Here is a 21,390-nt window from a genome sequence, read left to right on the forward strand (position 1 = left end):
TAATTTTAGGATATTTTTTAACATAGTTTCGTTTTCAGTCTTGCTTTTAGATATTGCTAAGTATATGTATAAAAATTGTATTCATAAATTATGTTTCGTTTGTAAATATATTATTTGGTTTTTTCTCCGAAAGAGCCGAACAATAACCATCTTGCATCTTCTGTACATTTTGTTTAACGGCTTAGAAATTGAGGAACAATCTGCCAAAACTTTGATTTATACTCAGGCTTTCTCGGCACAAACATTTGGAGACAACAAAACTTTTGTTTAATGACTCATATCATTCTTGCTATGACAACTTGTTTTTCTCATTTTTCTGAGTGGGCAAGGATCTGCCTTTCTGTTCCACGTCAGAAAAAAAATACTGGTATTTGAAACTAAGCAAAGTTTCGCTTCTCAAGAATTTTGGCATCATGTGCCAAACTAACACAAATTCGTTGATAGGTTATTGTCGAAGGAGATTAAGCTGGCACCAAATTACTCCAAAGAAGCATCCGCATTCAAACTCTGCCCTTTTAAGGCTTTGACGTGCTCGCATGCAACTCCAAGAATGCCAGTAGGTGTAACTAAGCACGTTTCAGTGTTTCACTTCTCTAGAGTTTGGAGTGTATCAGTGTGTGTCAAGGTAACGTAACTTCATTAATAGGTTATTGGCAAAGGAAATTAAGCATTTGCTTTGCAACTTCTGCCCATTGAGGTTTTGACATGCTCGTATGCTACTCCAAGAGTGCCAATAAGTGTAAGTATGACACTATTAAATGCATCACTGTATCTCATAGCCTTTGGCAGCTGCTATAGCTGCAGACCTGCAGTCCTTAAGAAAAGGACTAGAAGCACGTTCCTGCTACAAACGATGACAGCGGCTTCGCGAGTGTCCAGCTCACGACGAAATTCATTTTATCAGTCTCCAGTTCCAGCTCCTGTCGGTCTTAACTCTCAACTCATGAGGCAATTCATTGACCCAGTCTGGTGTTGGGAGACAGGGTATTATATTGACTCGGAGATAGTTTGGTATAGTTGACAAGTTAAAATCATCTGATGCTACCGCAAGAAGATGGGCAATTAGCAACAACTGTCGTTATCCAAGCTGCGCCTGTCACTCCGGAGCAGCCGCTTGAACAGGAGCAGCTCACCATATTTCTTCAGGTCGTCACCACATTCACACATCCTGTCATCCGCACACAACACATTACAGATGGATCTGACAACACTGAAGAAACGAATGACAACAATAATGAGAATAATCAACAGCAGCAGTTCAACAAGACATCGACAAATCATCCACGAAAAAAGATAAAGCCTAAGGCCCTGTGTAGTCCCCAAAAAGTTTTTTCAAAAACATCACATCGAATCTTTGGACACATAAATTGAGCATTAAACATTGATGAAAAAAGATAAAGCCTAAGGCCCTGTTTAGTCTCCAAAAAGTTTTCCTAAAAACATCACATCGAATCTTTAGACATATAAATTAAACATTAAACATAGATGGACATCATGGGGACGGCATGATGTGTCATAACCTTCTACTTTTCAGTCAGCCAAAATATTTTTGTGGGAAGTAGCCAAGGCAGGCAAAGCAAGGTATAATGCAAGCTGACTTGACATCAACAATCTGTAATGTAGGTTGTAGCCAGCAAGCATGTGAGTTGTGACCAACTGAAACCCACCACGCCATATATACATTTCATCAGAAGTCAGGTGTTATTGTTTTTTTTTTCAATGAAAGTCAGGTGTTATTGTTAAAGCTAATGCTCTTAGCTCTTGATTTTTCTCACAGATTCACTATCTATTAATTTTTGCAGTTCTGCTGTCTTATTTGTACAATTAAGGATAGTAGCACCCATGAGGTTCCCCCATTACCATCATGCTTTTGATCAAAATATAGTAACCAAGATTTTAAACCAGAGATACTTGATGAAAGGAAATATAGAAGCCACCGTATAACCAATAAATTCAGTGATTTTAAAAAATGACAGCTAGTCTGAAGAATAAAAGAGCCATGATAGTAAGTTATTACCTCTGTTGAATTTTTGCAAACTTAATAGTCAAAACAAACTGATGCATCCTGTCATTATTTGCAATCCAATAAAGTAATCAATAGAGATGCCGCATGGTACATTTTTGTATGGCAATGACTAGACATACTGGTTGTCAATTTCAACAAATTTCTGCTTCCTAATTAGGTGATGAAAATCAGGATGAGGTATTGAGGTCCTAACAATCACAACAGTGAGTGATCTTATTCAAGTTCAACTTAAGGTACAGCTATATACTCTCCATCTCTCCCCACTAGCATTATGATATCTACAACCCTGCTTAAACCTTCTGCAGCTTCCAAGTAGTGTACTCTGTAAAACAGTTTTTTATAACAACTGTGGGTTATTTCCCTAAACAAGTTCAAGAATCTTTACAAGTGCCATTATACCCAGTAGAATGGTTGCACTGGCAAACAAGAACTGCTTTATACATTGGCGTAAAGAGGAATGGGGCAAGAATCACAAATAGATATACTGCTGAATGTTAATCTCCACCCTGGCACTCTTCGAGACTTCTATCATAAATCAGTCATCAATAACAGGAAAGTAAGATAAACAAGAACACAATTTTGCAAAAGAAAGAGAACTTTCTTAATATATCTCTGTTCCATTGCATAGATCATTCCATGTTATTACTACTTACATATTACAAAGCACCACAGTAAACTAAAAACAAGAGCCTGAAGCAAATGCTACCCTCTTTTTAGAGCAAGATCTTAACCATAACTAGTATGGAACAAACAGGAGAGCAGCTCTTACCCTCCCCCCTTATGCATCAAGGTTCTCCATCTGAATATTGCTCTTGAGAGGCACATATTCTCCAAGGTACCCTCCGAGATGCTCGTACAACGCGCTCCTATCAATCTGCTGGTTGTGGAAGGCCTTGCAAGCATAGTAGAACACGCTCTGCACGAGTAGCCCCAGCAAATTGACACAGACAAGAACGGAGACCAGCACGGCGCCGATTAGCACCCGACCGGGCAAGCTCAGGCCAAGGCTCCCCTCCTCGCCGTGCCGCTTGACTACGGCCGCGCGGAACAGCACGGCGGTAACGCCGCAGGCGGCAAAGTAGGAGACAACGAGCGCGGCGGCCGTGCGGGTGCGCCCTTGAAGCAGCTGCTTGCTTTTCTTCATTGCGGCGAGACCGCAGAGCGGCTCCAGCACGGAGATGACGCTGGCGAGGTGCCATAGCGCGGAGATGTACACATGGATCGCCAGGAAGACGAATACGACGACGACAAGGATGAGGACGAAGGGGAGCGAGGGCGGGGAGGAGGGGGACAAAGACGGGGTGAAGACTATGAGGAGCAGGAGGACGGTGAGGGCGAAGACGAGGTGGTAGGCGAGCATGAGGAGGAAGACCCAGAGGAAGGTGCGGAGGAGGCGCGGGAGGATGGGCGGCAGCGCGGCGAGCGAGGACGCGATGGACGCCGGCTTGGCGGCGTAGAGCGACGCGACGGTGAAGACCGCGGCGGCGGTGGAGAGGAGGGAGAAGGTGAAGAGGAAGATGAGGTAGAGGAACTGGTAGGCGAAGAGCTTGAGCCACTGGGCGGAGTCGGAGGAGTAGTCGCCGTCGCCGTCCTGGAGGCGGAGGAGGATCGGGTGGGTGAAGAGCGAGTGTGCAAGCACGGCGAAGGAGAGCGGGAAGACGAGGCAGGCGGTCAGCAGCGCGAAGGTCCGCGGCGCCGCGCGCGGGATCGCGGCGGAGACGCGGGCGAGCTCGGCCGCGCCCAGCGCCGCGAGGTCGTGCGTCGCCAACTCCATCGACGCCCTCGCCCTCCTCGGGTTTTTTTCGCGGAACCACGGCGGATTTCGCGATCTTTCTTCGGTGGCTGGGTGGGGGGAGGGGAGGCAGAGGCACGCACGGTCGGTGTGGGTGGGCAACTGGGGAGAGGTGGCCGCGTGGGCGGAAGGGGGGGGGGAATCCACCGTGAGATGGCCCGTGCCGCTCCGCGTGTCGAGCGTGCTTTGTATTGACCGCCGCCGGTGCTTCGCCACGAAGAAACTGGAAATAGAAACTTCATGGATTTTTTTTCTAGATATCTAAACGAATGTTGAAATTCAGAAGAGAAATAAATAGCTGGAGCTCTCGTGATAATCTGAAATTCTCCCCAAAAAAAAAACACTCTATTTACACCGTACACTGTTAAATTTGCTAAGGCTAAGCTATCTGGCAGATGACACAGGTGATGAAACACCGAGACGGTGTTCTCGTAGCCAAGTGATCACAAAAGCCTCATGGCTTAATGTGCATTGGTTCCTTGCTATATTGCAAAAACATGTCTTCGCATGTAGTAAACGGATCCCGATCACTTGCGTGTGCTCACAGCAGCCACCGATATGTATTCGTTCAGCAAGCCGGTGTAGCGTGCCTCCGCTTGCTGAATTTCAAGGCGCAGCTGATGTTCCTGTTCGGTACAGCAGATAAGTTTGTCAGGTTCAGCATAGCCGCATGGTGTGGTTTAGCCAAGCTGCACTGGTATGTATAAATGAGTGATGATATTGAACCATTCACTGATTCACAATGTCAAGCAATTACCTTGAGCAAAAGATCCCTCTCTGTCGACTCCAATTCCAAGCATCTGAAAAAAAAAAATGAATCAAAAGAAGAGGAAATGGCGAGACTTTTAGGCCAGAATAATTATGGCAAAAGTAAAGAAATGGATGTTTATTGGGACTTACTGCTGACGGAGCATATTCTGCTCTAGTTTCAAGTAAGAAAATTCATTTAACTCTCGTTCTCCCATATACTGGCAAATCTGTAGTACTCAAAGTCATTAGATTACAATGCGGTATATAGACTATGATGTCTGATTAAAAATATATATATGAAATCCTAATAACAAAGTATTCTTGTTGCATGTACATTTGAATGCCTGGTTAATTGCTAACGTGTCCCTGCAGGGCACAAGCATCATATGACTCATACTTCTGTTTATATTTATAAGTTAAAATTTGAATTTTTAACTTTAAATTTAGAGTTAATTTTGGGATTTTAGATTGCTAAAAACACATATATAAAAATTTTATTTACAAATTATTTTTATTTTACAAATGTCTTGTTTTTTCCCTTAAACAGGCAAAAGATCGCCCCCATAATATGGACTAACCTCATTACTTGAGTCCACGGAGTTGTTGCCAGCCAAATCAGATGTGCTCTGCCGTTTGAAGGGGCCATCCATCTGAAGAGGAGTTTCCATCTTTCTTTTTCTTGTATCGGCCAAATCAGTGCAAGCTGCCACAGTTGGTGACCTTGTCTGGTAGCCTTGGATGATTTGCATATCTAGCTCGGAGCAAACTGTTGGTGCTCGTGTAGCGGCAATGTTTGTTCCAGCAGGTGCAGAGGCAGGAGGAGCAAAAGCAATTGGAATTGCATTCGAGGGTTTGTCACATGAGTTGGGCCTGGAAGGCACCATCGGAGGAAGATGATCATTTGGATTCGGCTCCGATGGTTTAGCAGTGGTGCTTGGCATTGTCGGCACAAGTGCACGAGAAGCAGGAGAGCCGGAAGCCGCACGGGGCACTTTATGGTATCCAACCAGGTGACTGTATAAATCCCTGAAAACAAATGGAATATTTGGCACATGTTACTGAAACAAAATAGGTAGCCACGGTAATGTGGGCATGTGGTCAGTTGAAAACATGGATGCAGCAGTTGTACCAATACTCATTTGTCATGTTTTTCAAGCGCGTTATTAGCTTCTGATAGAGCTGGGACTTCTCAAAGTCCTGTTTGTCATGTGTGGGCTTGATGAAGTCTACTTCTAATACTCCAGCAACGCCTCTACCTTTGCTGCTTGCGCTACTCAAAACTCGGTGAAATGGCTGAAACATCATCATTTTTTTTCAATTAAGATAAAATTCTAGGCCAAGATAACTAGAATGTGGTTGAGTGAAAACTAATGTGATGTTTAGGCCTATAAAGCATCTTCAAACACAGTGAATTAAAAAGGAATCAACAGCTCACCAATATAAGCCGATTCTTGTGGTAGATACTAAATCCATGTACGCTGATAGTCGGAGCACCATCTAGAAATCCTATGGTTGTAAGCACCTGGTCCTGAATTGAACAAAGTGGATGCAAAATGGCAAGGAATGTAATCAGAGAAAATAAACATTAATAAATAAATTGTAATGTATTCACCTTTACATGGTTACATTTTACAGAAGTGAATATGTAATGTGCATGTAACTCAGCAAAACGATATGTATGTGTTCAAGACAAACCTCATTTGTTCCAAAGACTTGGGGCTTATAGCTAATGCATTGGCTATATCTGAGATCAGATGCAACGTAATGATGCATAACTTCTTGTCCTCGGAGTATGATCTTGAAGTATCCAGGTAGTTGCAAATACAATATAGAAACATAGTCCTGAAAAATGCAAATTTAGAAACCAATTATATGGACTGGTATTGTAAAACTTTAACAATGTGATACTCGCCCTAAGAGAGTAGCGCAGCTGATTTGCCAAATGGCTTTCGTTCATTCTTTTTGTAACATTAGTTGTTTCTACTGGCTTTGGTGCACCACTGATCCGAATATCCTGAAATAAACAAACGAGGAAAGGATGGATGGATCAACATGGAACATCTAAGCATATGCAAGATATTATGGAACACAGATGGGTAATGTTCGAATTTTTCGTACTAAATGTCTAAATGATATGCTTACACTAAGAGAGAAGATGTTGACAGAAGTGAAAGTAAACTTCAAAATTCTGCATTTATTTTACAATTTAAAATTTTAATAAAATTAGTCATGCTTACCCCCACATTGGTGTCAAAATCAAGCTCCAGATCACCATCATCATCTGACCACAAATTGAAGACTAAAATCTTTGTGCCATGAGGACCAATGTCACTAAACTGTTCCTCAATCATACAGTTCAAACACCATTAGCACACAATTGATTATAAATTACTAATGACTACTAAAACATATTTCTCATACAAAAAATTTTATGTCTCATGAAAAAGTATCTTGAGATACCTCAATATACCTAATACCTATAGGTACCGAATTTCTACAGTAGATAATGTGGTACATCCCGGTACCTTTCTAAGGATGGTGGAATTGCTTCTCTCATACATTTCCATTACAATCATGCAATGAAACATTAAAATAACAAGCATATTGTTACACTTCTAGTATTGAAGTTTGTAGATTAGCCATGTTAACAAAAAATCTTTTTTACAAGGAAGTGATATAAAATAGCATCTAGGCAATATGTCTAACATACGTTATGCATCAGTTGTTCTTCAGTTGCAAATGGGGACCATTTCAACAGAATAGAGAGATTCGAGGAAAACTGATCTGGACCAAGCCGGTGATAGGGTTTAGCTTCTCCTGTCGATAAATTGCACATGTAGTCCACCTGATGAAAGAAGAATGTCATCAGGACAATCAACCGTGTGTGTTTTTTTCAAATAAAATCAGTTTGCCTAACATACCACAGGAACGATGACATCCTTTTGACCGGTTTCCGTCAAGAATGTGTAAGAAAGAAGACCAATGGATTGGGTAGGCTCGCTGAAAGAAACAATGGTTTCGAATTATTTGAACTGAAAGAAATTAAAAGGCCATAACAAGTTGGTACTAGGAAGCAAATACAAGTGAGCCTGCCTGTTCTTCATGGAGCGACTGAAAACAATAACATCTGCCCCTAGCCGCATTGTGCTAGTTTTGAATCCATTGCCATCTGGCCAGAGCAATAGATGTCAATATATTAGACAACAATGTAAGCTTTATGGAGAAGATAAGAGGCAACTGAGTTAGTAATAACACTTACATTGACCTATTGAAGAGCCTGATTGTTTATCAGAAAATCCAAAGCTCATGCAACTTCTCAAGGAATCAGGATTCATGCCTCCACCATCATCTTTATAATAATCAGCAAATGTGCACAAATTTAGTTTCATGTTTATAACATAAGATACTGTATTTTTTCCAATAAAATTTAATTCCAGTGCAACATTAAGCACACACTCTGATTCATACGAACTCAACTAGAAAAGGACAAGGAGGTTCGGCAATTTTTTACTTGGGTCCATTATCTGGAAGTAATTTCAGTTAAGCAGTTATTTGGACACTTTGTCAGGATGTATATAAGACCATTTAATATTGCACAACAGAAGATTTTCACATATACCACGACAACATACATAAGATTGTCAAGGGTGACAGTAAGTTACTAGAAATCAGAACCTTGAACAAGCAAAGCTGGTGATCCGTCCCGGTTGTTAACGACTTTGTCCACTATAATCTTCTTAGCGCCATTTTTTATCTGTCCCAAAAATGCTCAATCAGATGTATATTCCTGGAGTATCAAATTTGCTGCATGCGTAGAAGGAACGCAAGAGAACACAAGCTGTTTGATCACCTCGTCGACAGCATTATCCAGTAACTCTGCCACCGCTGTAGGAAGGTAAACAGTGTGAAATGAACAAGTAATCTTTCCATGACATATACTTAGATGCGGTCAATGGCTTACCTCCAAATGGCCATTTGTGCGAAGTCGCGTTCGAGTGAAGGAATTTGGGGTGGACGCACATGCGATTCTGCACATCTGCCAGACAGCGACGAGCAGAGGGTGAGGCGAGCACTGAACAGGAAAAAAAAGATGAAATTTTTGAGGCAATCTGCACTGCGGCGTACTTCGAGGCGGCGGTTGCGGCGAACTCCTCCCGCCGGCCGCTTCGTACTCGCCGGCGCTCCAGAACCTCCTGCTAATCCGTGCGGCCGCGCGAGACGGAGCAGCAGCTGAGGTGCCCTCCTCGAGGCTCTCGCCCGAGCGGCTCCGCCCGGTGGCGCATTCTTCCGGCAATTCGGTCGCGGCCTGGTTCAGGACGCAGGGCCCCTGCTGCTCGTGCTCGGCCGCTCGTCGCGCGACGCGCTCCAATGGCGGCGCCTGGCAAGTGCTGAATCCACGGAGGCATTGCGGGGCGGAGGTGATCGGGGAGACGAACGGCTTCGTGTCTTCCTCCGTGCCCATGGAGTTCATCGCCACGGTAGTGGGACGGTTCCTATTCACATGACAAGAGATTAGCGGTGCGGTCGTGCGGTTGCAGGTTTGTCTTTGGTTACGTATTATCATATATACTTACGTGGAGATATCTAAATATAAAGTTTATTTTTTTAAATATGGATGACATCTAGAAATACATGGATGAGATAAATATTCTGATAGAACTCAATTTTTATCTTCCATCCTCAAATGTTCTAATTTTTATGGTATAAAAGATAAAATAATATATTTTACAAAGATACGATAATAAAATTCTATATAGCAACTTTTAAAGACATATTTAATAATTTGAAAAGTATATTATAAAAATTGAAGAAAAAAGTTAAAGTAAGCTAGCTTAAAGAACACGGTCTAGATGGGTAGTACCTAAAAGAAGGGATCTGTTGACGATGACGTGTCACACACGAAGGTCTGGGAGTCGCTTTTTGGATTGCTCTAGTGTAAACCTAAATTCTTGTAATACACGAGCGCGCCAATTAGTTTGATCCTGTAACCGATAAGATGAAGCATAAAACAAGCTGATTGGCTATCGAGCCGATATGTAAAAAAAAAATCTAGCCGATCGGATGTTGAGTAGTAGAATTTAGCCGATAGGCTAAAGAATTGACTGTTAAATGCTTGGATTGGGTGGAAACTCGATAGAAATAGACTTGAATATTCAAATAAACAATTAATCTTTTTCTACGATCAGCTAAAACCAACTAGCATGTAATCCCCATAAACCGACGCAACATAAATAACTACTGATCTAAATAAATCAGCAGATTGATAGCAGTGAAGTAAATCAATCGGCTACTCTGTTGATATAAATATAATAAGCATGTAGGCTGTCAAAGATCATCGGCTATAACCAACTGATAGTCGAATAAGATCTATAAAATATCTAGCCTGACTTACTGGGAATAATCTAAGATCATCGGATCAAACCAAGACAGTTCAATACTGCGCCTAGATATGTCAAACTAGATATTAAATAGATCTAGATCGGTATCATGCTGATGAATGATAACTTATCGGCTGGTACTCCGATAAAACGATGAGCAAGATACATCGCTCTGATATAAACTATTTGATAAATGTAGTCCAATAGATCGGACCAAACCAAGACAATATTAGATTAAATATGTCAAATAGTAAATATCAAATCAATGTGAATCACCTAAAGTGATCGACCATATCAACTCAAGATAGAAAAGTAATCTAAACTAAAATTTATACGATAACTAGCAACCGTACCAGCAGATCAGAAGATCATACCGAGTTCCAATCTAGCTGATACCATTACCATGGCAGGCGAAACGTAGGACTTACCCCTCCGCCGGAGATCGAGACAATCCAGCCCCGCATCAGGTGTCAAGTTCCGCCGGTGATGAAACCTCGGTGAAGATGGGCGATGCATCGAGAGTAATTGACATATATATATATATATATATATATATATATATATATATATATATATATATATATATATATATATATATATATGAATAAATATATAAAAGTAGATGATTTATAATGACCCCGGGCATACATATTTATATCTATGGGTGGATAGTAGTGCATGCTAATATGACACACGATTCCTAATAGATAAAAGGAAATAACAAATCCTATTTTGACTCTAATTCTAATCCCTATTGGATACGAAACTTAATAGATAATAAGTCCCGATCGGTCTCTTAGAGATAATTGAAAAAAATCATAATTAACTCCAATGAATAGATAAATTTACGCCAACATGTCTTGGTCTTCACGATTTCCTGTTGAATTTGAATTCTTCGGAATAAAATTTGCATCGGTGACTGTGACTTTCCTTATCCAAATCCAATAAAAAATTTTATCAAATTTTGGTTTTAACAGGATCAGAAGACAACTTTCGCATAAAAAACTTGAACTTGCTTATTGAACAAAAGGAGTGGCATATATCATCTAAGAGGGATACGGTTGGCACCAAAACACATTAAAACATACGTGAACATCTTATGTTTAACCCGTAGTATCACGTAAAGCCAGTTGCCGCTGAATGATCACGTAAAGCCAGTTGGTCTTGTTAGGGCCTGTACTAGTTTTGATTTGAAATTTGACTTTCCCTTCTAAGACCCCGTTTAATTCGCGAAAAAAAATTTAGATATTTTATTTGACCAGATGTTAGAAGGATTCTTGGACACGAATAAAAAAAACGAATTTAATAGCTCGCCTAAAAACACGAAACGAATGTTTTGAGATTAATTAGTCCATAATTTACACATGTAGATACTATGACACTTATGACTAATCATAGACTAATTAGGCTTAAAAGATTTGTCACCCGATTTCTCTCCTAACTACGTAATTAATTTTGTGTTTCATCTATGTTTAATGTTTTATTTAGGTGTCTAAAAATTTGATGTGATGTTTTTGAGAAAAACATTTTAAAACTAAAGAGGCCTAAGACTAGTAAAGCTATTTTTGTCCGCGGCGCACTTCTATCTGAGTCAGACTAGGACTTTGCCAATATTTCTGAAGTAAGGCTTATCCAAAATATAATAGGGCTCTATTTGCCACGCGAGGAATTCAATATAAATCTAATCTGATCTATCACCAATAGCTAGTGTTAACCAAATAAAGCCAGATGATTGTACAACCACCATTAAATTACCAGATATAAGAACGTAACCACAGATGCAAAATAGTACGTAATGGAGACAAGAAAACTTACGCGTGTATGACGAATTGCGTTTCTCCTGTTGATGGAACTGCAGTTAACTGGTATGGGCTTCTTGGATCGGATCAAGAACCTCCAAGAATTGAAGGGGGATGCTTTCTTCAATGTGATCTTTAGCTAAAGATGACCAATTCTTTATCGCCAACTTAGGAGAGATTTATATTGGAAGTTTCTTCAATTTCAGATGTTGTGTTGGTACCTTCCCTTGATGACAATCACAGAAGCCTACTACCGGTAAACCTGCATATTCAATGGAAGAAAATCAAATTAGGGATAAGCATGAGATTCCAAAAATAATCTAGACCCTAGGAGCATTATGGGCATATTTACGGGCCAAAAATTATGTATCCCTTGGAGCATCATGGGCCAGATATAGCCCAATCCATGTAAAATTAAGTGGAAAAAGAACAATTTGGGCTGTACTGAAAAAAGACGCCATTCCTATACTAGTATAAAACACTAGCCCACCAAAGCAACTGGATGGGCCTTGAGCGATTCCGCTTGCTTGACCAGATCCGAGCCACCGACACGCGGAAGAAAAACCAGCCGGTCGCCTCGGGGCCCCCGCCCCCGCCCCCGCCCGAATTCCAAACCGAACTCGCCAGCGCCGCCGCGGCACGCCACGCCACGCCACGCCCTTGCTCCACCCCCAATGTCCCTTCCCCGCCGCCTCGCCGCCAGCGAACTCATCGCCGCAATCCGCGACGCCTCCTGCCCTTCATCAGCCCTCCGTCTCTACTCCCTCCTCCGCGACACCGCCCGCCTCGAGGATCGCTACCGTCTCGCCTGGCCCGCCGCCGTCTTCGTCGTCAAGCACCTCACGGCCGCCGCCTCCCTCCCCCTGCTCTCCCACTTCCACGCCCACCTCCTCAGGTCCAATCTCCTTGCCTACTCTCACGTCGCCTCCTCCCTCCTACGCGGTTACTCACTCCTTTCACCCGCACTCGCCCGCCACCTGTTCGATGAAATGCCATCCTCCACCTGCAACCTGGTCGTCGTCAACGTTATGCTCTGGTCCCTCTGCCGATCGTCCGACCTCGCTTCCGCGCGAGCCTTCTTTGATTCCATCCCTAACAAGGACGCGGCCTCTTGGTCGACCATGCTTGCATGTTATTTCTCCCACAATCACCTAGCCGATGGCCTTGCTTTCTTCCGCACAATGACAATCACCACCCAAGTTGTTGCAGACCATGTGATGCTCGTCACCGTTCTCACGGGTTGTGCATCGGCTGGCTTGCTTCCGGTATACTGCAGGGCCATTCATGGATATATTGTGCGGCACGAATTCAACTTCAACATGCACCTCGGAACATCTTTGATTGATTGCTATGCCAAAACTGGCTGCCTTGATTATGCATCCCGTTTGTTTTGGCGAGTCCCTTCGAGGAATGTGACGCACTGGACTGCAATGATTTGTGGGGCCGCAGTGCATCTTGGCGGTGAACTGGCCATCCAGCTGTTTGAGGAGATGAGTCTGAGTGGAGTTCAACCAAATGAGATGACATTCACAGCTGTGCTCAGTGCATGTCGGCAAGCTGGACTGGTGGATCAAGGGAAGTTGTTCTTTAAACTTATGGTTGACAAATATGGCCTTGAGCCGACTATACATCACTATGGCTGCATTGTTGATCTCTATGCAAAGGCTGGGAAACTGGAGGAGGCTTATGAGGTTATCAAGACCATGAGAATGGAGCCAAATATCATCATTTGGACTTCGTTGTTAGCAGCATGCAAGAAGTTCAAAAATTTTGACATTGCAGTGGAGGGAATGGAGAAAGCCTTGACAATGGAGATACCAGAAGAAAATGGTGGATTATATGCACTGATTTCTGACCTGTATGCTATGGGTGGACGGTGGGAAGACGTGATAAGGGTTAGGAATTTGATGGCAGAACGTAATGTGAGGAAGAGCAGAGGATCAAGCACCATTCGGGTGGGTGAAACACAGGGCTTTACTCTTCCTACGGTCAGTTGATTTTTCATATGGTTTCCATAGGACCATAGCCTGAAAGTTTTGGGACAGAATGGAGGACTCTAAGCCTCTTTTGATTAGCTTCACTGCTGAGGTATTCAGAGGTTAACTTTGCATGCTACTTGGTGAATCTGTCTGAGGGCATCGGTGGAATGAATACATGTTTTTCTCTATCTTTTCAGTGCTGCATCGAGAATTTGGGATAATCAATGATATTAAGATATATTGTTTGATCAGGATCTTGAACTGACCTATTGGAAGACGATTCGATTTATGCATGGAGATTACTCGAGTGCAAACTAATGGCTTGCTTGATATCCTTGTCTTCTGGATAGCCTCCTATGTAGTGCAGTCATAGTCATCTGATTCTTTAGTGGTTTTTCCTCTTGTTTATATGGATCGGATGATAGCAAAGGACATACTTGAGTAATGGTTTTCATGACTTCTTGTCAACGGCTTTCCAAACATAATCGAACAGCTCAACGGTTGAGTTGGTCCTACTACTCTCACTAAACTCTACAGTTGATCAATCACCTAGGATGTTTTGTCGTTAACATTTTACAAGTCCTGTATCTCCAATAAATTCTGAAAGCTTTATCCAGGTGATATTCTTTGTAATCCAACTCCTGTTAAATTTTAGCATAGATTGCAGATTTTCCTGTGTTATAACTTGCAAGTTAAAAAGTTCCTGTTGTGTCCATTGGATATTCTATTAGGATCAATTGTTGAATAATATTACTTATATTTGAGTGGATAAATTGTTGAATAATGTAAAAAGGCATTCTGTGCAAACAAATTGATGAAATATCATGAAATTGCTCTACTTGCAAGACTTGCAGTACATTAGTGAAAATTCATGGCCAAAATGAAATCAAAATAGAGAATTGCAATTTGGGTCACATTTTATTATTCAAGTTTTACTTTGGACCACCCGTAAATATATATTTTTCATTTAAATTATAGAAATATGACATTGTTGCGGTTTAGACCAGCTCAAACAATATTTTTAAGTACATATTAATGACGTCAAACACATTAGCTCTAATATACCAGCGAACTTCCACCTAGGTACCGTACATATATTTGTCAAAAGGGATGCTAAACATGGCTTGTTCTGTGTTGTTCAAAAAACAACAATAGTAAATTTACCTGATCCAAAAAAAGGTATGTTTAAAGGTGGCATAAAGTGAAACTTATGTAATAAAAAGTGATAAGATTGCAGTTTACTTATAAAAATATTTGAGCACTAGTATCACAAGCAAACTTTTTCATATTACACTCGTGAGGTGGGCCATAAGAAACTGATGCAATAGCTATTAGCATATCAGAGATTCAAAGTGCTGCTAGCAGTGGTAATGGTACAAGTCTCTTGGGTTTTTTTACGACCTATTTACTCCTTAAATATTTATGGCTCAAAATTTGATAGAATTTTATTTTTAATCATTTTAAATCTAATCCTTAAATTTTATTGGATAAAAGTTAGGCTCATTACCACCTGCATACCTAGTTAGGAAGTAAAAGAAATGATCATACGCTGGTCGGTACATAATCAATCAACGGTAACACGACTGACCAATCGCCATTTGGATTTGGTTCCCTTAACTACGTTCTGCAAGTCACAGTAACGCGACGTGCACGATCGATGGCGTGACGTCCTTGGGTTTGTTCCATCCCAGTTGACAAGAACTGACGGAGAACGTCCACGCCAAGTCACTATTTAATCTTTCCAGCGCGTGCATGAGATATACAATACCAAACGAAGCTGTACGAAGAAGCAGAAACACTTCTGAAACATCAAGAGAACTATAGCAAGTAGCAACCTAAAGAAACACTTGTTTTTTTTTAGCTCATCCGTGATATCGGTGTATTATATCAAAGGCAATTTGGCAATCATCTTGTCCTCGCAGCAAGGCAATTGGACAGACAGCGAGAAGCCGATCGAGAACCATTAGCTGCCCCCAAGCAAAAGCAGTCGGACCGGGCGGCAAATTAATGTGTGCCCGGCTCGCTGCGCCTAACACTGTCATGAACCAATGCTACCGCACATGTTCCATCCGCCGATGCGTTCGGTTGGAACCACCCTAAAGGCGACGCCACGAGACTCCACTTGGTCACCATCAACTGCACGCAGGCAAACAGCAGCATGGCACAGATAACACAGGTCCCTCTTTTCGCCCGTTTGACAGGTAAACAGTCATGTGCACACGAAGGGGTCACGTAAAAAGCTATATATTTGCAAATAAAAATAAACTTATAAACGTAACGAAAAGACGGATATGACGTATTTTCGGGCGTTTTTCGTGCACATGTGAAATGTTGTTGCAAATGGAGGGGCGTGGGCGAGTTTGCAATCGCGCGCAAGCGACGTTGTTGCGGACGGCGAAAGGAATTGGCAGCTCCGCCCCGTTCCCGCCACGCTCGCCGCGACGTACAGCATATTCCTCTCTCTTTCCAGTCTCCCCCGCTAGCTCCCATATATTTCCCTTTCGGAGGCGCGGCGGATGTCACCGATGGTGGCTCCTCGGCCAGAAGCCAGAAGCGTCCGCCGCGACGTCTCCTCGTTAAATTAATTGTCGTCCACAACGTACGGTGGTGGATGGGATCAGCACAACGTACAGGAGAGCCGTGTGTGTTTGACGTCGGTGTTTTTCCTCCATTTCTCCCGTAAGTCGAGCTAGCGAGGTGTTCCCTGTTTGTGTTTTTGGTTAAGTTTTTATATATAACGGCCTCGTCTAGCTCGTCAGTGCGTGGTGCGCGGCTGAGCGTGCGTCTAGGGTGTGGCCAGGCCAGCCACACGTACGTGCGCGTGCGGTTGTCAGTTAGTTGGTCAAGCGTGGCCCCGCGTTCGCAGGCGCGCGCGACGACGGACGACGGTGGGGGTGCGGCGGCTCCGGCTCCTCCATGGCGCGCCTCCTCCTGCTGGTGCTGCTGCTCGTGCTCATCGGCGGCATCTGCGGCGCCGCGGCGAGCTCCTCGTCGGCGTTCCTTCCCGCGGCGGAGACGATGCGCGTCAGCTACGCGGGGAAGTCGGAGTTCAGGACGGTGAACAGGAAGCCGCTGGGGTCGTGCCTGGACCCGAGCCCGTACCTGGCGATCAGTGTCAGCACCGGCGGCGCGCCGCTCCCCGACGAGGCGTTCCTCAACGTCACCGTCTCCGGCATCCTCAGGCCCGATCGCTCCCACTGGCTCGCCATGATCACGCCCTCCAACTCCAGGTGAACGAAACGAAAAAAAAAATGCAATTCGCTATCGCCATATTGTTAACTTCTCATCTGCTCCATTTGGCGCATGTCTGGTAATGCCACTCATCTGCACATATATCGATCATCTGATGGATTGTTTCACGTGAGTAAATTCATGGATGTGCATGCAGTGTATTGGGGTGTCCTCTGAACGGTGTCAATTACATCGAGACCGGTGACCTTGCGAGCCTCCCTCTTCTGTGCCACTACCCTGTCAAGGTGAGTTTCTGCATCCAAGGACAACTGCTTTTTCTGTGCTCATTGCTTGACCTAGCTTAGCTAGCAGTTTGCATCTTCCGCCATAATACACTAATATTTGGATTTAGTTGACACACACCAACGTAATTAACCGTGTTGATGCTCGTCAGAAGCATAGTACGTAATATACGGCGTTTGGCATATTAACTCCTTGATGCCCACTATGTCTGAAACTTCCTTAAATAGGTTGTTGAGTCCAAGGAAAGGCAGCAGCGATGGCAAAATGTTGATAACGACATGCCAATTAGATCATTAGTTGCTGCTCAATGCATCATGCGTGTGTTATATATATAGCCTCACATGAATGACCATTTGTGAATTAAGCAATCCTATTTGTCAAGGAGTCAGGGTCGGCGGACCTAGCGGTCGTCATGGCTGTACAGATGTACACCCAAATTAATGAAAAAAAATCAGATATGGTTTATGTATCATGTATTTATATAGTATAGTTAGATCTAAATAGTGTGCTCCACCAAGAACACCAGTTTCAGTCCAACCAAAGAACATGTGCAACTAACTACCTGTGTTCTAGTGCTTGCACACAGACATTCACTTTTTGTTTATTTACCTATGGCTTATTGATTAACTTTGTTTGATTTAACTTTCCTGTGTGTTCCCCTCCTGTCAAGCGTGCTCATGTCAACTACATCTCATGGCTCATGGCCACATCACATGCATGTAGCATGGTGCTGCACACACACGTGCATGACAGCATGACTAAATCAGAAAACCTCGTAGTATCAGTTCATCAGAAACAACCTTATCTATTATATAAGCTACCATTTTTAATTTAATAGGACCATCATCTTGTTAGCAGATAAGCAACAAATGTAGGCCCAGTTAAATCTAAGCAACAGAATTTACAGCCCAGAAGAAGAGATGGGCCCAAATTTTTAACCGGGGCACCGCGTGCAGGCCCAGTACCTGACGAGCGACCCGGGGTACCTGCGGTGCATGAGCTCCGCGTGCCCGAAGCGCCGCGCGTCCGGCAGCTGCAAGGTCCGGACCTGCGCCGCCACGCTGGCGTTCCACGTCGTCAACTTCCGCACCGACGTGGAGTTCGTCCTCTTCTCCGGCGGCTTCGCCACGCCGTGCGTCCTCAAGCGCTCCGGCGCGATCCCGTTCGCCAACCCCGCCAAGCCGCTCCACGGCCACCTCTCCAGCGTCGACTCCAAGGCCACCTCGGTGAGCATTCAAGCTCAGGGTGATTGTTCGGTTTTTTCAAACGAAAAGCCCGATATATTTGTAAACAAAACATAACTGCAGATAACTTTTATATTCGATATAAAAAGGCAAGACTAAAAAATAATCTTTAGTAAAAAACCAAAGTCAACTTTAAATATAAATTTAAAATTGAAAATTTAAATTTTAGCTTATATTTATTAGTGAGAATATGCGGTGCAAACGCAATTGTAATTTGGGTCGCTGTATGAATCAGATGAAGCTTACGTGGGTGAGTGGAGACGGGAAGCCGCAGCAGGTTCAGTACGGGAGTGGCAAGGCTGCTGCTTCTGTCGCCACGACATTTACTCATAAGGACATGTGCAGTGAGTAGCAGTAATTAACCATTGTGGTGAAAAAAAAAGGGATTAAATTTAGTAGTATCATGCTTGTTATCTCAAATGAAATGAGAGTTCCGACGTGCAGGCATTGCCGTGCTGCCGAGCCCTGCAAAGGATTTCGGGTGGCATGATCCAGGTTACATCCATTCGGCAGTCATGACCGGTCTCCAGCCTTCTCAGTTCTACACTTACCGTTACGGAAGGTACACTATTTTTTTTCTTTTTTACTTTTTGGCTGCAAAAATTAGTAGTCCTACCAGTTATCACTTGTCAGTAACATCCTCAATACGGCCTTGCCCGTGCTGCTGTCCAGTGATTCTGTTGGTTGGAGTGACACAATCAAATTCAGAACCCCACCAGCTGCAGGTTCAGGGGAGCTTTCCTTCGTGATCTTTGGCGATATGGGGAAGGCTCCACTGGACCCATCCGTGGAACACTATATTCAGGTACACGAGATTCAGCAATCATGCAAACTTATCATTTTTACATCATATATTTCCATATGGTATATGTGCTCTCAGATGATGATAATGATGACGACGACCTCTGTAATTTGCACTGTATTTGCAGCCTGGATCGACCTCGGTGGCCAAAGCAGTGGCTGCAGAGATGCAAACCGGAAAGGTCGACTCGATCTTCCACATAGGAGACATCAGCTACGCCACGGGCTTCCTGGTCGAGTGGGACTTCTTCCTCCACCTCATCACGCCGCTCGCTTCGCAGGTGTCCTACATGACCGCTATTGGCAACCACGAGAGGTGATTCCCTGCCATCCAGAAACCCTGCACCTTCACTTCAAAGGTGTGGAGGATCACAATGAGCAGAGGCTGACGACGCTTTCATCGTCAGAGACTATGCAGGGTCTGGATCTGTGTATCCAACCCCGGACTCAGGCGGTGAATGCGGAGTCGCCTATGAGTCCTACTTCCCCATGCCTGCTGCCGGCAAGGACAAGCCATGGTATTCCATCGAGCAAGGGAGCGTTCACTTCATTGTGATGTCCACCGAGCACGAGTGGTCAGAGAAGTCGGAGCAAGTAAGCAATCAACGGCACCTTTTTCTTGTTCCTGTATCAGGCACATCCTACATGTTTATGGTTCCATGTTTTGTTGTGTGAGCAGTACAATTGGATGGAAGAGGATTTGTCATCGGTTGATAGATCGAGAACACCATGGGTGATCTTCATCGGGTAAGCTAAACGATCGTTTCTTCATCCAGAACTTCTATGCCTAGAGATCAATCAAGCAAGAGAAATTATTTTCTGAAACAAAGAGATGAAAGGAAAAATGTTGCAACCTGAGGTTGCACCTTGTTCTTGGCATGCTTTCATAACCAGGAATGCAAACTGTCTGATTGTAGAAAGAAGTAATACTTTGCACTTGTCATTTCAATGGCCATTGCAGGCATAGACCGATGTACTCATCCAGCAGCGGTATACTGCCCAGCGTCGACCCAAACTTCGTTGCGTCTGTTGAGCCACTCTTACTTAACTACAAGGTAAGATTGGAATGCAGCTTAGCCACACTCAAAGTTCAGGTTTGAATGTACCTTCACAAATTCATAGCTGGAAAAACACTTGACTAAACAAAGATGCTTTGATCTATGATGAACAGGTCGATTTGGTTTTCTTCGGCCATGTCCACAACTACGAGAGAACATGTGCAATATACCAGGGGAACTGCAAAGGCATGCCAAAGAAAGACGCAAAAGGAGTTGATACCTACGACAACAGCAACTACACCGGACCGGTTCATGCCATTGTTGGAGCAGGGGGGTTCAGCTTGGATGGCTTCCCTAAGATTGGTGTAAGAGTCATCTCTTTCTGTGTGCTGTGCTCCAAGGCAATTATACGTCATAGGTTTGGAAATACGTAGTATTGGTACTATGGTGGTGTTAACAAAGGTTGTTAGAACTCGATAGACAATCTTAATTCCTAATTGATAAGAACGTGTTAATGTCTGAATCCTGATATACTTACTATTCAGTGGTAACCTTGTGTTTTTTCTGTTCACTTATTCAGCGGGCTAGCTGGAGCTTATCAAGGATTTCAGAGTTTGGATATGCCAGGGTACATGCCACAAAAACTGATATATTGGTTCAGGTCAGTCTTATCTTATTATTTTTTCTTCTCCTTTCTCTGTTCTCATTCTGAAAGATTCCAACTGGTGAAACAAGGGACAAAATTATTAACATGAATGATTTTTTAAAACAAAAGGAGATAGCACTGTATGAGTAAGTAATGGAGCATGGCTGCATCTAAGCATCCCTGAACAACTGTTACTCTCCTTTTTTCAGTTTGTAAACTCAAACACGACGGCGGTCCGGGACCAATTTAGGATTGTGAAGGGAGCCAGATGATCCAATCTTACCTGCAGCTTAAAGTGACTCGAGGGGATTATTGTAGTCAGTTTTTTTTCATTTGTTAGTAACAGGTATACTGTAAATATAAGCTAAATTACGCATAAACTAGCACGGAGGCCTGCGCAATATATGGGCGGCTAGCCGTTATAAATTGACTCTACACAAGGTCTCTTATTTACATAATAATTACTTTTTAATTTTTAATTTGAATTTAAATGTTTCTATATT

The 21,390-nt window shown here is 43.2% G+C and overlaps 4 protein-coding genes across 4 annotated transcripts; 2 read left to right on the forward strand and 2 right to left on the reverse strand.

Moving 5' to 3' along the window:
* Positions 1–592: 592 nt before the first annotated feature.
* Positions 593–3,931, reverse strand: LOC102710070. Its single transcript, XM_040520310.1, has 2 exons — positions 2,796–3,931; positions 593–1,168 (listed from the first exon to the last, which is right to left on the reverse strand). Exon 1 carries the CDS (start codon positions 3,798–3,800, stop codon positions 2,805–2,807), a length of 996 nt encoding a protein of 331 aa, XP_040376244.1. The 5' UTR covers positions 3,801–3,931; the 3' UTR covers positions 593–1,168; positions 2,796–2,804.
* Positions 3,932–4,063: 132 nt separating this feature from the next.
* On the reverse strand, positions 4,064–9,080 carry LOC102714606 (protein MICRORCHIDIA 6-like). The gene is made up of 17 exons (XM_015839519.2): positions 8,694–9,080; positions 8,530–8,604; positions 8,419–8,453; positions 8,244–8,322; positions 7,828–7,917; positions 7,662–7,737; positions 7,490–7,568; positions 7,279–7,413; positions 6,806–6,904; positions 6,481–6,582; positions 6,264–6,410; positions 6,004–6,096; positions 5,698–5,861; positions 5,147–5,594; positions 4,719–4,795; positions 4,576–4,618; positions 4,064–4,444 (listed from the first exon to the last, which is right to left on the reverse strand). Exons 1-17 carry the CDS (start codon positions 9,037–9,039, stop codon positions 4,346–4,348), a joined length of 2,187 nt encoding a protein of 728 aa, XP_015695005.1. The 5' UTR covers positions 9,040–9,080; the 3' UTR covers positions 4,064–4,345.
* Positions 9,081–12,352: 3,272 nt separating this feature from the next.
* Positions 12,353–14,483, forward strand: LOC102710350 (pentatricopeptide repeat-containing protein At1g33350-like). Its single transcript, XM_006644784.3, has one exon. It carries the CDS (start codon positions 12,420–12,422, stop codon positions 13,740–13,742), a length of 1,323 nt encoding a protein of 440 aa, XP_006644847.2. The 5' UTR covers positions 12,353–12,419; the 3' UTR covers positions 13,743–14,483.
* A 1,825-nt stretch (positions 14,484–16,308) lies between these two features.
* LOC102710639 (nucleotide pyrophosphatase/phosphodiesterase-like) lies at positions 16,309–21,322 on the forward strand. The gene is made up of 13 exons (XM_015838057.2): positions 16,309–16,954; positions 17,113–17,200; positions 18,155–18,424; positions 18,678–18,786; positions 18,887–19,004; positions 19,115–19,247; positions 19,372–19,559; positions 19,651–19,837; positions 19,923–19,990; positions 20,205–20,298; positions 20,415–20,606; positions 20,822–20,902; positions 21,097–21,322. The coding sequence occupies exons 1-13, from the start codon at positions 16,641–16,643 to the stop codon at positions 21,157–21,159; spliced, it is 1,905 nt and encodes a 634-aa protein (XP_015693543.2). The 5' UTR covers positions 16,309–16,640; the 3' UTR covers positions 21,160–21,322.
* Positions 21,323–21,390: the final 68 nt, after the last annotated feature.

Source organism: Oryza brachyantha, chromosome 1, assembly GCF_000231095.2.
Source record: "Oryza brachyantha chromosome 1, ObraRS2, whole genome shotgun sequence".
Classification (NCBI taxonomy): domain Eukaryota; kingdom Viridiplantae; phylum Streptophyta; class Magnoliopsida; order Poales; family Poaceae; genus Oryza; species Oryza brachyantha.